General features: G+C 45.9%; 2 protein-coding genes across 5 annotated transcripts; one reads left to right on the top strand and one right to left on the bottom strand.

Annotated features, from left to right (window-relative positions):
- The first annotated feature begins 48 nt into the window (after positions 1-48).
- Positions 49-2,535, top strand: DOLK (dolichol kinase). 3 transcript variants are annotated; one of them, XM_026712195.2, is made up of 2 exons: positions 49-145; positions 701-2,535. In XM_026712195.2, exon 2 carries the CDS (start codon positions 703-705, stop codon positions 2,359-2,361), a length of 1,659 nt encoding a protein of 552 aa, XP_026567980.2. In that variant the 5' UTR covers positions 49-145; positions 701-702; the 3' UTR covers positions 2,362-2,535. The 3 variants fall into 3 exon arrangements, with proteins under 3 accessions (XP_026567980.2, XP_087770434.1, XP_026567982.2); XM_087914308.1 differs by having other exon boundaries at positions 96-141; XM_026712197.2 differs by lacking the exon at positions 49-145 and adding an exon at positions 169-352.
- Positions 2,536-3,330: 795 nt separating this feature from the next.
- PHYHD1 (phytanoyl-CoA dioxygenase domain containing 1) lies at positions 3,331-14,293 on the bottom strand. Of its 2 annotated transcripts, none has more exons than XM_087914315.1 (12): positions 13,603-14,293; positions 11,456-11,605; positions 10,225-10,383; positions 8,911-8,986; positions 8,779-8,826; positions 8,068-8,123; positions 7,605-7,667; positions 7,305-7,326; positions 6,649-6,777; positions 6,426-6,542; positions 3,875-4,001; positions 3,331-3,741 (listed from the first exon to the last, which is right to left on the bottom strand). In XM_087914315.1, the coding sequence occupies exons 2-12, from the start codon at positions 11,486-11,488 to the stop codon at positions 3,690-3,692; spliced, it is 882 nt and encodes a 293-aa protein (XP_087770441.1). In that variant the 5' UTR covers positions 11,489-11,605; positions 13,603-14,293; the 3' UTR covers positions 3,331-3,689. The 2 variants fall into 2 exon arrangements, with proteins under 2 accessions (XP_087770441.1, XP_087770442.1); XM_087914316.1 differs by having other exon boundaries at positions 13,647-13,757.
- Between the last annotated feature and the right edge of the window lie 242 nt (positions 14,294-14,535).

Raw genomic sequence — 14,535 nt, 5'->3', positions numbered from 1 at the left:
ATGGGGTTTCCTCCCTCCCCCACCAGCGCTCGACCGTTAGGAAAGCTGGCGCGCTCCCGTGTGGGCATAGGCGTCTACGCGCGCCCGTCTGACGTCACCGGCGCGCGCCGTGGTCGTCACCGCAAAGATGGCGGCGCCCGGGTGGGTGAGTAGGTCAAGGGAAGCGATGAGGCGGAGCGATGAGGAGGGAAGGCTCGGAGGGCGGCGGGATGGAGTCGTAAGGGCGGCTTTCCTCCCAAGAGCTCATCCCCCTGGAGAAGGCGGGAGGATGCATGGCGGGCGGGGTCCTCCGCTTGGCTTCCTCCTCCTCCTCCTCCTCCCCCCACGATCTGCTTCACAACAGCCCCGCAGGGTAGGGTAGGCTGGGGCCAAAACGGCGCTTTCCAGCTTGGGAGTGCAGGGCTTGGACTCTCGAGGGTGGCTGGGGAATGATGGAGGGTGGTAGTCGCACCTTGAGAAAGGGGGTGCCAAAGAATTGAGAAGGGGGTTGGACTAGATGACCTACACGGTCCCTTCGAACCCTGTTAACAATCTGTAATAATTATCGCCCGAGGTGGGCACAGGGGGGCCTCGGACCATTGAGAGCCACAGCTCTGTCTTCTGTTAAAAAGAACCCGGTTAAGGACAGCTGGTTGGTGTTGTGGGGTGCACCATTGTGTTGCCATATGCTCCTTTAAAAGATTTTATTTTTCTTTTCCAGGGATGATCCGAACAAGGGAGGGAGCTTTCAGCCCTGCATTTGAAACGCCCTGGACAGCTGCGGAGATCCTTCGCTTGCGAGACGTCACCATGTGGAACCAACCGGTCCTGGTGGAATCGCTGGTGGTGTTTGCCATCGTTCTTTGCGTGCACAGCGTCGTCTGGGACCGCTTCTCATGGTCTGCTCTGGTCCTCGCTGTCCAAGCCTTCTACATCCAGTTTAAGTGGGACCATCTCCTCCGCCTGGGTGGGGCTGTGTTCCAGTTCCGGACCACATCCAACAGTGGCCTCCTCCCCTCCTGTATGGTCATCCCTCTGCTGGGCATTGTGATGAAGGAAAGGTGCCGAGTGGCTGGCATTGTGTACTTTGAGCGCCTGGGCATTGTTGTGGCCTCCACCGGCATGATGATCGCCCTCTTCCTCTCAGTGATCGCCTTGGGCATTACCAAGCCGGTGCCAACGAACACCTGCGTGCTCTCCGGGATTGCTGGAACGCTGATCATCTACACCATGAAGCATTCCTTGACCGTCTCCGAAGTGATCGAAGTGTTGGAGGTGTTGCTCATTTTCGTCTACCTCAGCATGATCCTGCTGTACCTGCTGCCTTGGTGCTTCACCCCTGGCGAGGCGCTCCTGATCCTCACCGGCCTCAGTTTCGTCCTCAACCAGCTCATCAAGCGCTCCCTGAACGTCAGTGAGAACCGAGGGAGTCCTGTGGACTTTTTCCTCCTGGTGGTGGTGGTGGGAGTGGTCCTGTTGGGCCTCTCCTTCGCAGTGCTCTTTTTCTTCATGGATTCCACCACCTGGACCTCCTCCATGTTCTTCCATATGATGACCGCCGTCCTGAGCCTCGGCGTGGTCATGCCTTGGCTCTACCGCCTGATCCGCAGGAATCCCTTGACGTGGCTCTTCCAGATGCTCTCCCAAACCCAGGTCAGAATTTACCTGCTGTGCTACTGGACCCTCTTGGCTGGTCTGGCTTGCGCGATAGTCCTCTACCAAAACATCAAGCGGTCCTCCGGTTCTAAAAAACACCAAGCTTCAACCGTCGTCCGGAAGTACTTCCATTTCATCGTAGTGGCCACTTACGTCCCGGGGCTGATCTATGACCGGCAACTGTTGTATTTGGCGTCCGTCATCTGCCTGGCTGTCTTCATTCTGCTAGAGTACGTCCGCTACTTCACCATCAAGCCCTTCGGACAGACGCTCCGGCAGTTGCTCTCGCTGTTCTTGGACGAGCGGGACAGTGGGCCTTTGATCTTGACTCACATCTACCTTCTGCTTGGGATGTCCTTCCCGGTGTGGCTGGTGCCGAGGCCGTGCGCTCCCAAGGGTGTCTTGACGGGGGCAGGAGCCTTGGCTCCCTACTCGGGGGTTCTGGCTGTGGGCGTGGGGGACTCGGTAGCCTCCATCTTTGGCAGCACGATGGGAGAAGTCAAGTGGCCGGGAACCAAGAAAACTTTTGAAGGAACCATGTCAGCCATATTTGCCCAAATCATTGCGGTTGCCCTGATTGTGATTTTTGACAGCTCTGTAGACCTGAACACCAGCTACTCCTGGATCTTGATCTCCATCACCCTGGTGTCGTTTTTAGAAGCTTACACCACCCAGGTGGACAATTTACTCTTGCCTCTGTACTTCCACATCCTGCTGATGCTTTAGCTACCCTGGAGGGGATAGTGTTTTTCCTCCTGGAGCATAATCAGATACGCCCATCCTTTTATTTCTTTGGTGTCTTTGGCCCAGGGTAGCAAATAGAGACACCACGACCCCCCTCCCCCCTGTAAGTGATTGCACGTTCATTATTTAAAGCTGAAATGTAATGAGGCTCCTCTTTGTGGGTTTTTTTTTTTTTTAACATGGCTTCTGCAGTATAATACGCAGCAAGGGTTTTCAAACTGTGAGTGGCCATCCTCCAAGGGGTTGTTTTGTTCTTTTTGTCTTAAGCAGGAGAGGTTTGTTCAAGCAGTCAAAGGGCCGGACTTGAAGCCAGACACCCCAAGTTCTAGCCCTGCCTGAGGCACAAAAGCCAGCTGGGTGACTTTGGGCTAGTCTGTCTCATCTCACCCCTTAGAAGAAGGAGGCAAGACAAACCAAAGAAAGGGAAGGGAGTTAACACTTTTAACAAGGCTGCTCAGGCTGACTCTGACAAAGCAGGAAGTGAAGCCCTAACTGGTTTGAGAGAATGGTTGCATCTCTGTTTCAGGTTAACACGGAATTGGATAAATTTTAATTTTTCTTGAGGATCGTGATCAGGATTATGACATCAGCAAAGCAGGGTCTTTTTTAAATTCTTGGGAGGCTATTCAAAGCAAAACGGGCGCCATTAGAGGTTTAAGGCATCCATTTTGCCCATCAACACCCCCCCCCCAACCCTTTCCATATATCTCTCTAAGCCAAACACAGCCACATCTATCCCAAGGATCTTCTAGAACAAGGCAAGCACCACAAAGAGGCAAGGTTCGGGGGAAACTTTCCTCCAGCGAGTTCAAACTGCAAAGTTAGACCATCTTCTCCTAACCCAAACTGGAAATTACAGGAAATCGAAGATATTTCTAAAAGGGTGAGTTATAAATTATTCCATGCTGTTGAATTCTAAGAAAGTCTTACAAAGGGGTCATCCACAGCAGGTACATAATTGGAATTCCAGTCCACATTTTATTGCGTTTCTAACTTGCCTCTCCTTTCAGAAGCCAGGAGCAGTGCTGGTTTCCTGCATGCCTCCTCCTCCTTCACAACATCCCCATGACATTCGTTGCTGAGCAAAAGCTACAGTCTGTCTGTCCTTGGTCAGGATCTGATGCTTTTAATTCCATGCCAAATTCATTTTTTAAGCCCACGCTCTCCTGAACAGGCTCAGCCGATTCAGAGATGATGTGAAGCTGGAGACAGAAATTCCCCAGCTACAGAGGCAGAGCTGAAGATCAGCCCCCACTCCCCCCAAAAATAAATAAAAGTGGGGGTCTTCCACAGTAGGAGATTCTGCAGGTTTAGTTGCTCGTGTACAGCGATGGGAAAGGCAGTTCCAGAGTTGGTTGAAGCCTGAAACGAGTGAGCAAAACTGTTAAATGGGTCCTGAACTCCCCTGCTAGTGAACCAACTGGGGGTGGGAAAGCCTTGGCAAGAGTGGCACTGCCCAGGACAAAGCCCCCCCCGTCCCTCTCCTTCCGCTTACCAGTTCTCAGCGCTCCAAACCGCGCCCTTGGCCTCCATCAGGTGGAAAGTGTAAACTTCTCGGGACGCTTCAGAATAGTTTCCTTCACTTTTGTGCACCACCTCGCCGTGGATAAGGATTAAGTCCCCTGGTTCACCATGAAAGAAGAGTGAAATGTACTATCCAGCTGGAAGGGGCATTTCACAGTTTGACAAGCAGTGCTTGACTTACAGCCTACTCGCTTAGCGACCAAGGTTGCAACCCACAGAGTTGCTAAACACCCATTTTGAAAGTTAACCACAGCCAAACTTACACCCTGCAATGAGATGATTGCATTTTGGGTACTTGGCAACTTGGCTTGCCTTTATGACTCTTTGCCGTATCCCACAGTCATGTAAACCACAATTTGTTACCTTTTTTTTCTGGTTTCTGGCATTGACATTTCGTTTCCAGCAAAAAAAAAAAAAAAAAACCCTGTCCATTGGGGACAATGGATTCATTTAATGACTGCGGCGTTCACTTAAGAACCACCATGTTTGTTTAACTGCCGCAAAAAAAAATGTCAAAACATCAGGCCAGTCACTTGAAGCTTTGACATTTAATTTTATTGATTAAATTGCCGCCCATCACACCTAGAAATTGACTCTGGGCTACTTGCAAGTTATAAAACAAGTTAAAAAAATAGTAAAAATGACAGATTAAAATATTATGAACGTGACTTACGACTTTTAATTCCAATAAGTTGAGGACTATCTATAAATGCAAGCCAGTTGCCCAACACCAGGAGTGACCACGGGTAATGCTGTAGTGGTCGTAACTGCGAGGACTGGTTGTAAGCCACTTTATCCAGCACAGTTGTAATTTGGAACAGTTATTAAACAAATGGTAGCAGTTTATTAGAATTGCTTTTCCCAGAAGGGGGCAGCATATGGCCAATTTGGGCTGATTTAGTTAAAAAATGCAGGCTGAGTTACACTTTGTATGGGAGATAAGCCAAAAATTGTGCAAGTGGGAAAATCCCAACACTTCAGGGAGACGCTAGAACAAGTCATTGACGTCACTCATCAAACTCAACTCCATAATTGCTTCTCCTGTACAGAATATTTCCAAGTAATTTGCAAAGGACTTTCAAGACAAAAATAAAGATGGTGCATCATACCACCCAATCTCTAAAACAGATCCTGTCCTCAACCACAAATGAGCCCAAAATTTCTGTTGCAAAGTGAGGCAGTTTGTTAAGGGACTTCTGCCACATTTTTACAGCCGTTCTTGTCACAGTTCTGAAGTTAATCGGTGCAGTCATTTGTGACACTGTTTTTAAGTGAATCTGGCTTCCTGTTGACTGCTTGTCAGAAGATCGCAAAAGGAACACACCACCCCCCGGGACCGCCATAAATATGAATCAGTTGCCAAGTGGCCAGATTTTGATCACATGACCATGGGATCCTGCAACAGTTGTTAAGTGTGAAAAACGGGCATAGGTCGCTTTTTTCAGTGCCGTAACTTTGAACGGTCACTAAACAATTTTTTTTAACTCAAGGACTATATTGGTTTGGTTTCTTCAATGGAGTGAAAGACCTAGATTTAAAATGGGTCTGATTCAGGGGGTCTCCAAATTTGGCAATTTTATCGCTTGTGGACTTCCAACTCCCAATGGCTGGCTGGGGAATTCAGGCAGTCGAAGCCCAAAAGTCTTAAAAGTCGTCAGGTTTGGAAAATCTTGATCTAAATGATGGCATAATAGAATAGAATAGAATAGAATAGAATAGAATAGAATAGAATAGAATAGAATAGAATAGAATAGAATAGAATAGAATACTTTATTGGCCAAGTGTGGTTGGACACACGAGGAATTTGTCTTGGTGCAAATGCTCTAAGTGTAGATAAGAGAAAAGATACATTTGTCAAGAGTCAAGAATCATAAAGTCCAACACTTAATAAAAGTCATAGGGTACAAATAAACGATCAAATCATACTAAGAAACAGTCAATATAAATTGTTAGGCTACAAGCGACAAAGTTACAGTCCTACAGCCACAAGTGTGAGGGGATGGGTGATAGAGTGATGAGAAGATTAATAGTGACAGTAGTGCAGACTTTGTAAATAGTTGGACAGTGTTGAGGGAATTATTTGTTTAGCGGAGTGATGGAGTTGGGGACAAAAAACTGTCCTTGTGTCTAGTTGTTCTGGTGTGCAGGGCTCTATGGCGTCGTTTTGAGGGAAGGAGTTGAAACAGTTTATGTCCGGGATGTGAGGGGTCTGTAAATATTTTCATATTTTTGACTCATCAAACAGGTCCTCGATTGAAGGCAGGTTCATAGCAATTGTTTTTTCTGCAGTCCTAGTTCCTCTCTGAAGTCTGTATCTGTCTTGTTGGGTTGCAGAACCAAACCAGACACTTACAGATGTGCAGATGATAGATGATGATTTAGGCACCCCTCATATCTGTGTGTCCCAGTCCTGGCCCCCAAATTACAATTCCCCTTCCATGAGAAGAGAACTAATTTTCCTCCCCAGCTTATTCTTCAGATGTGGCTCGATCCACTTAGATTTGTCAGCGGTGCAAGCCTACCTTTGCTCGCTGGCACAGGAACAAACTGACTGCTTTCATACTCTCGCTCAGTGCCGATGAAATCGGTGCAAGGAATCATCCCAGGGGGAGTTCGGACCATCCGCCGCGTGATGCCAGCTGGAAAGCAAATCAGGAGGGTGATCTTTAGGGGATCCCTTTGATTTTATTAATTTCTTGAGCAGATACCTGACTCGCAGCCATTCTCAGCGTCTTCATGCCTTACCTGTATGTGAGCCGGGAATGAACCACAAACAGCCATTTTCTTGGGTGGCGTTTTCCAGAGCGATCCAGAAGCCCGTCACTTTGCCCAAAGGCGTTGTGTACAGAAAAGTCGCATCCTGATGTGGCGTCACTGAAAGGAGCAGAGAAGATATGTGAAGTCACCCTGCAATTCAATCCTAATTTGTTTGCAGATCGCAGTTTGCAAAGTCCAGTAAGCTGGCTTCAAAACAATCCTAAAAAAAAAAAAAACAACCCAAAACATTTCTATTTTATTCTGTGCAATCCAGGCAGACTCCCTTTGGATTGCAATCAGGAGAAAACGGATCAACAAACTCACAACCGAACCACACACTGTGTACAGTGTGTGAATCCTTGACAACTTACCAATTCAGAGGCAATGCTGATTAAGATGACTTTAACAGTAAATTTGACCACATTTGTGATTAGGGTCCTTAGTTTACAAAACACCCACAAGTTTCTATGCCCCCAGGATGAGTGGGGGTATCACTGTCTGGGGATCAACAGGAACAGGCTCAGCAGCATGGTGACTTTCACTCCCTTTCCTGCAGGGGACCATGGGAATTGCAGTCCAACATCTCTAGGGCAGCCCCCATGGGGAAAAAAGTTAATAGAAAGTTCATATAATAAGAAACTCACCTTCCCCACCAATGCCTGGTTGCTGTAAAACGAGTTTAAAAAAAGACTATTAAACCTGAAGGGGAAAATATATTTTTTTAAAAAAAAATCCATCCATTGCAGTAATAATGAGTTTCTGGTTTGGGGAAAGAATTGGACTAGATTGTCTCTGTGGTGCCTTCCAAGCCTTAGGATCTGGGATTCTAAGCTGTGGATTCCCACTGCGGGTGGAGGTTGGACTAGGTGGTCTCTGAGGAGCCCTCCCCCTTCCATGAATTACCCAACTGCATATTTTTTTTTGAAAAGGCTGTGTTCATGTACCTTGAAGATGTACATGCTTTGCACCACCACGGGATTCTCCAGGCCCAAATTTCTTGCCAAACCCTGCGGAACGTCCCAAAATGTAAGAAAATGTTACTTTTCTGCGTTTTTCCCTTGCAGCCTCTGAAAACACGCTTCCTCCCCAACTTTTTGCCAATTAAAGCAGAGTTAAAAGCATTTTCCCTCTCTCGCTCAGGGATGGGTTACCAACATCGGTTAAGTGATCCGTTCTTTGAACTGTGGTTTGTTAACTAAACCATCCTGGCAGTAAAAACCTTAGCATGCAACTCACTGTGGGAATCTGCAGGCCTACTTCGCAGGGCCGTTGTGAAGGATTGAATAAACACGGGGGATGAGCCAATGCCAGTCAATTTCCTGCCTTATAACCAAAGGAAGGAGAGGTTTGGGCCAGAGTTTGCTCTTCCTACAACAGCCCTGCAGGGTTAGCCAGTAGTTAACTCACCTGCACCTTAGCGCTGTGGGTCATTTGCTTGAAGACAGGATCATAGGCATGCAGAGCTAGGAACAATCATGTTGATATAAGAATCATTTTGATTATAATGGCATAGATGTAATAAATTGCCTTATCAATAAGTCACATGGGCATCATATAAATTTAATAAATTGTAAGTGCTACTTATTGAAAATCCTATCAAAAATCGGGTGAGAACTGACTCAAACTTGCCAGGGAGAAAATTTCTCTTTTATCACACCTGGAAAGTGAATTTTTAGCAACTTGCAAACTCATTACAGGTAGTTCTCAACTTGCGACCAGAACTGAGAACTCCAAAATTTCTATCGCTAAGTGAGACCGTTGTCAAGTGAGTTTCACACCATTTTACGCCCTTCCTTGCCACAATTGTTAAGGGCATCGCTGCAGTGGTTCAGTTAGCCACACGGTTAAGTGAATCTGACGTGGCTTCACAAAAGGGACATGGCAACCGTCATAAATACGAGTCGGTTGCCAAGCACCTGAATTTTAATCACGGAGCCATGGGGAATGCTGCAACAGTGTGAAAAACGGTCATTGGTCACTTTTTTTTCAGTGTCGTCGTAATGTCGAATGGCCATTAAATGAACTCTTGTAAGTCAAGAACTACCTGCACCCTTAAACCCAGCCCCTCCATTCCTTTCCTACCAGCATTAACTATTTCTTAGGGAAAGGGTCACTTACCGTGACCGATTTTGTTGATCGATTTCTCCTTTGGAACCAGAAAGTCCCCTGCGAATGAAAAAGTCGGGGGTTAAAAGAACAACACAATAGCCAGATTGCACAGAACAGGTGCGTCAAGACAAAAAAAATTACCTTTTGTATCAAAAACACCTTTTTCGAAAAAGAATCTAATTTTGTCTCCGCTGTTGAGGAAATATTCTGTAGATCCCTGTCAGAAACCGGATTAAAATATCAACATTAGCTTACAGTCTCGAGAACTTTGGAATTCCTCGCTGTTCTGCAACCCTATTAAAGCCATCTATTATACAACGCTATTACATGTACAATGACTATGGTTCTACTTCCATATATTCCTTGACGTACGATTGTAATGCAGCCTGTCCATTACTGGGATGGTTGTAAGATGGCTCGCCCATGTGACCTTACCCAATATTATGACCTTTTTTTGCAGTAGCGATTTAGTAAACGCTTGCCATATAAAGCAAATCCATTCGTGCGGGCTGTTTTGTGCTGAAAATTTGACCAGTTGCTTTAGTTGTAAGTTGAGGATTACCTGTAAAACTTTTTTTTTCTTATTAAATTTATTTAGTTTTCAAAATTTAAAAACATAAAATAAAACTTTATACCTCATTATATCAACATCAAGACATGTTTTACATGTCCTTATCATCTTTCTATATACACATTTCTTTCATTATACAATTTCAACTTAATGAATATAGATATAAGTATTTACATAGTTTCTTATTCTTTACCTAATTGTAATTTTGATTTCTTTTTATTCTTAAACCATTCATACCAGGCATCCCAGACATTATAATATATCGACTCTTCTTCGTCTCTTAATTTCATTGTTAGTCTGTCCATCTCTGCACAGTCTAAAAATTTTTTTTATAACATCCTCTGATGGTACATTTTCCTGATTCCAAAATTGTTCATAGGAAATCCTGGAAGCTATTAAGATATGTAGCATAATGCAAAACTCTTGTGTACCTTTAACTGAGTGAAACTGGGCATCATTTTTTTAAAATCAAGGCAAAGGGACTCACGTACAGAACGCCACCAAATTCTGGAACTTGGAACTCCTGTTGGGATTTGAAAATTAGCCAGTTTTGTAAAACGTTTCTATGTTTCATATGAAACGTCCTCAAATGTGAGCTGTGGTCAGCTGAGGACTGCACAGTATGATTCAACCAGGACTGCTTTCAAGGCAGAGCCACATCTGTATATCTCCCCAAACTTTTAAGGAAAGTTTTCCGGTAGATTACAAGCACTGCTCTTGTGGGAGGCATTGGGGAATCTCCGGCATGGAAATATCTCGGAAATGAGGACCTGAGGGATGATCGCTTTTCTGCTTCCGAAATAAAATCTCTGCATTCAGCCTCCAAATCCTTGAAGCAAGTTGTGAACAGAAGTGAAAGGTTCCCCCCCTCTGAAGTTGTCTACCTGGGCCTGAAGTTGTTCCAACCGCTGGGTTGAAAACTCGGTGCGGCAGTGGACCGGCACGTCCATAGACGCCACTATCTTTCGGATCTGGGCCCTCATGGCGTCGCATTCTTGCAGGTTGAAGAACTGTTCGAGGACCAAGAAGCCCTCCTGGTGGAACTACAGGACAAGTGGGAGAAGGTGCAGATACAGATTAACAGGGTTGGAAGGGACCTTGTAGGTCATTTAGTCCAACCCCCTGCCCAAGCAGACCCTACACAATTTCTGACAGAATGGCAATCCAGTCTCTTCCTGAAAGATATTTAGACTGGTCTTTCTCAACCTTGAAGATCTGTGGACTTCAATTCCCAGAATCCCCCAGCCTGCACAGCATTAAACACCTGGGGGTGTTATCTTCAGACGGAGGTATGGAAGATCAATCCAGACCCAATCTGACATTCCCGAGTGGTTGAGGTTGACCCATTGAGTTTGATCCTACTGGAAAACCCACTCCTTAGTCTCTGGTGCTCATAAATTTGGTCTTAGGACATAGAATAACAGAACTGGAAGGAACAAATGGGGGCAATCCTCACTTAACAACTGTCTCACTCAGCAACAGAAATGGCACTTTGTTTTCATTTAAAGAGCTGGTAGGTTGCCCTTTATAGAAACTATAAGCAGATTATCTCCACTAGATTTTGGACTTAAGGAGAAAGAGAGTCGCTGCAGAAATCACTGCAAGTCGTATGTAGAAATGATTTGTAATCTTAGCAAAGAATTGGGGAAAAATTTTTCCTGCGATCAATAGGATTTCATTTCATACGTTTTAGTCTTTCCACTTTTAAAACTTTCATGGGGTATTAAAACAGTATTTTAGTGCTTAAGTATTAAATTCATTAAGACATTATAAAGTTATAGTGCATGATCAAATTAGGCAAACCGCTTCAGATATTTAAAAGTATATAGCATATTAACTGATTTTTCTTCTTCTTATGGTCTTAATATCAGCATCCATTTTCACTGACTGTCAAATTCTAGAAAGCCTTTTCTGCATTTTTATTTTAAGATCTACAATTTTAGTGAAATCATTTCCAACGAAAAGTTGGAAATCCAGACTTTTTTTTTTTTTCCACAGTACCAGAAATGACTCAGAACAACTGTGTGTGAGCTGGGCAGCCACATAAACCTATTTCATGAATAAAGAACATAAAAATTCTTGGTGCGTTTTGTTTCTGCTCCCTTCGCTTCTTACCTTAAAGAGTTGCTCTTGGCTGATGGGGGCCATTGAGACTAAACGCCCTGCTTGTTAAAGCAAAGGGTGCCTGTGTCAACTTCACTCCATGTCCAGGGATCAACCTTCCCCTGCTAAGCTGGGCGGGTCATTTCATCGCCATGTGATAAGCTGCAAAGGAGAGAGACATGGCATGAACCCAGTTGATTCTAGAGGCCCCTGCAGTGGACTTTGGCCCTGGACATTTGTCCCACTGCCCCAAAGCCCCACGGATTGAGTTTGCTTCTTCTTGGACACCTAAAGAAGGAGGTGGAAGTTTTGGCACAAAGTTGAAAAGATTCAGGGAAGAGAAAGGAAGAGAAAAGAAAGGGGAAAGGAAGGAGGGAGGGAGGGAGGGAGGGAGGGAGGGAGGGAAGGAAGGAAGGAAGGAAGGAAGGGAGGAAGGGAGGAGGGAGGGAGGAGAGGGAAGGAGAGGAGAGAATAGAATCCTATCCTATCCTCATTATACAATATTAAAATACAGCTCAACAAACGTTGGGATGGTCAATTTCTGATCATGTGCTGAATGTTCATCACACACCTTTCATGATTTTCTTGGTCTGTTTTTAATTACAAGTTTTTTTTATCCTGACTTTATTACTTTATAAGTAACTCAAGGCGGCAACACAGCGGGGTGTTTAAATTAATAACAGGACTGTTAAACGAATCTGGCTTCCCCATTGACTTTGCTTGTCAAAAGATCGAAAAAGCGAACCATTTGACACTGGGACACTGCATAAGTCACTCTTAAGTGGTGACTAAATGAATGGTTGTAATTCCAGGACCACCTGTGTGACAGCAAAGGTGGTTTAGGAGTGGAACCCTGGTTTCATTACCGCAGATTTTAAATATCCTTGAACGCCCCGCTGGTTTTAAGGGTGTTCATTTCCTTGTTCCACAGGTTGCAAAATACAATTTGAAGGTTGCAGGGATCTTGCAGAGTGATTTATGGCCTTTAAACCTGCTCAGGTTCTGGATTAGCCCCTTAATTCCACTCCAGGGTCCACACAATGTGCTCATCCAGAAGTCAAAGCTTGGTTTTCTTGTCTCACCAAGACCCAATGAGTTTGCTGCAGTTTAGCCTAGGGGCTTTTCTTTCTCAATCCTGGATGCTTTTTAAGGTGCGTGGACGTCAACTCCCAGAATTCCACAGCCAGCCATGTGTAACCCAATTGTTTCCCAGCGTGCATAAAAAAACATGCTGAGCGTGTATTTATTCCGAATATTCAGCCAGATAGGTCTAAAGGTTAAGGCATCAGGCTAGAAAACTGGGAGACGGTGAATTTTAGCCGTAATTTAGGCACACAAGTCGACTGGGTGACATTGAGCCAATCACCAAGAGGCGGTGAGTTCTACCTAGTACTCCACCTATTTTCCCCACAACAACAATCCTGTGAGGTGGGCAGGGCTGAGAGAGAGGGACTGGCCCAAAGTCACCCAGCTGACTTTCATGCCTAAGGCAGAGCTAGAACTCACCGCCTCCTTGTAATTGGCCCAGTCACCCAGCCAAGACTTAAGGCTGGACTAGAACTCACCCCCACCTAGTGATTGACTCAAAAGTCTCCAATTGGCTTTCATGCCTAAGGTGGTGCTAGAACTCACCATGTCCTGGTGACTGGCTCAAAGTCAACCAGCCTGGTTTCAGGCCTTAAAGTAGGACCAGAACTCATAGTCTCCCGGTTTCAAGTTTGGTGCCTTAACCACTAGACTGGCTCTCATCCCTCTTATTTTTTTTTTTTTAAAGAGGAGGGGGCAGAGCTTTTGTTCTCCTTGGAATTTCCTTCAGACTGCCTGAAAACTAAATTTAAACTTCCCCTCCCACCATTTAGATGCAAGGAGCTCCGGAGAAGCCGACCTGGGCTTCAAAAGATTTCCCCCGTTCCTTGGACCTCTCCTAAATTTAGGACAACAATCTCGCCCTCCCAGTAAGCTTTCAAGCCCAGGAAAGCCACTTATAATCCCTACTTGGCTGGCGAGGATGAAAGCTGGAGTGCATCACCCGAGGGCCAGCCTCGGCCGCTTCCCAGGCAGTTATCTTCCTGCCGGGATTCCCCAAGAGGCCCCAGATCTTGAACGAGACAAAACCGATTTAACTCTTGACCTCATCCGTTTCTCCGAAGCACAGTTACCTGAAGAGCATCTCTGGGGAAAGGCGGTATGACTGACCGGTCACCTGGCTGAGGATCTTCCAGGCAGCTGGAAGTGAAAACGAGAAGGCAAAAAAGAAGAGGGCAGAACCAGTGAGGAGACGGGAGAACCTGGGACTTGTTTCCCTACATTCCGGAGAGACGGAGAAAGGGCGGAGCGTGGGAAAGTTGCTGGGCCAGTTTTCTCTCTGTGTGTGTCTGTCTGTCTCTCTGTCTCCCTCTGTGTGTGTGTCTGTCTGTGTGTCTCTCTCACTCTCTTTCTGGCTCTCAATCTGTCTCCCTGTCTCTCTCTCTGTGTCTGTCTCCCTCTGTGTGTGTGTGTGTGTGTGTGTCTGTCTGTCTGTGTCTGTCTCTCTCTCTCTCTTTCTGGCTCTCACTCAGTCTGTCTCCTCCCTCTGTCTTCTCTGTCTCTCTCTCTCTTCTCTGTGTATCTGTCTCTCTCTCAATCACTCTGTTTCCCTGACTCTCTCTCTGTGTGCGTGTCTGTCTCTGTCTCCCTCTCTCTCTCTCTGACTCTCTTTCTGGCTCTCCGTCTCCCTCTGTGTGTGTGTGTGCGCCTGTCTCTCTCTGTGTGTCTCTCTCTGTCTCCCTGACTCCCCCCCCCCTCTCTCTCTGGTTAACAACTTTTCTGTTGTTCTTTTTTTGACTCTCTCCTAGTCAGTCTCCCCAAGGTAGTGCAAACAGAGTTGTGCATGCAAACGCTGCTTTCATTATAAGGCTACAGTTGCAGAAGCCTGCAAGCCGGAATGCGCTTCTCCCTCGCCCTGCCTTTTAGAGACTAGGGAGGGTCTTGTCTGAGACGCTTCTTCGGGTTACGGCTTTGGCTCAGGCCCAAGATTTCTCTTCTCTGACAGCCGTCCCGCTTGTGGGCTCTTCCTCCTGTTCTCCCAAAATTATTCCTTCTGACCATGATAA

Source organism: Pseudonaja textilis, chromosome 17, assembly GCF_049901715.1.
Source record: "Pseudonaja textilis isolate UNSWEBS1 chromosome 17, rPseTex1.2, whole genome shotgun sequence".
NCBI classification, from domain to species: Eukaryota; Metazoa; Chordata; class Lepidosauria; order Squamata; family Elapidae; genus Pseudonaja; species Pseudonaja textilis.
Note: the sequence above shows the minus strand (reverse complement) of the source record. Positions and strands in the feature narration are given on the sequence as shown.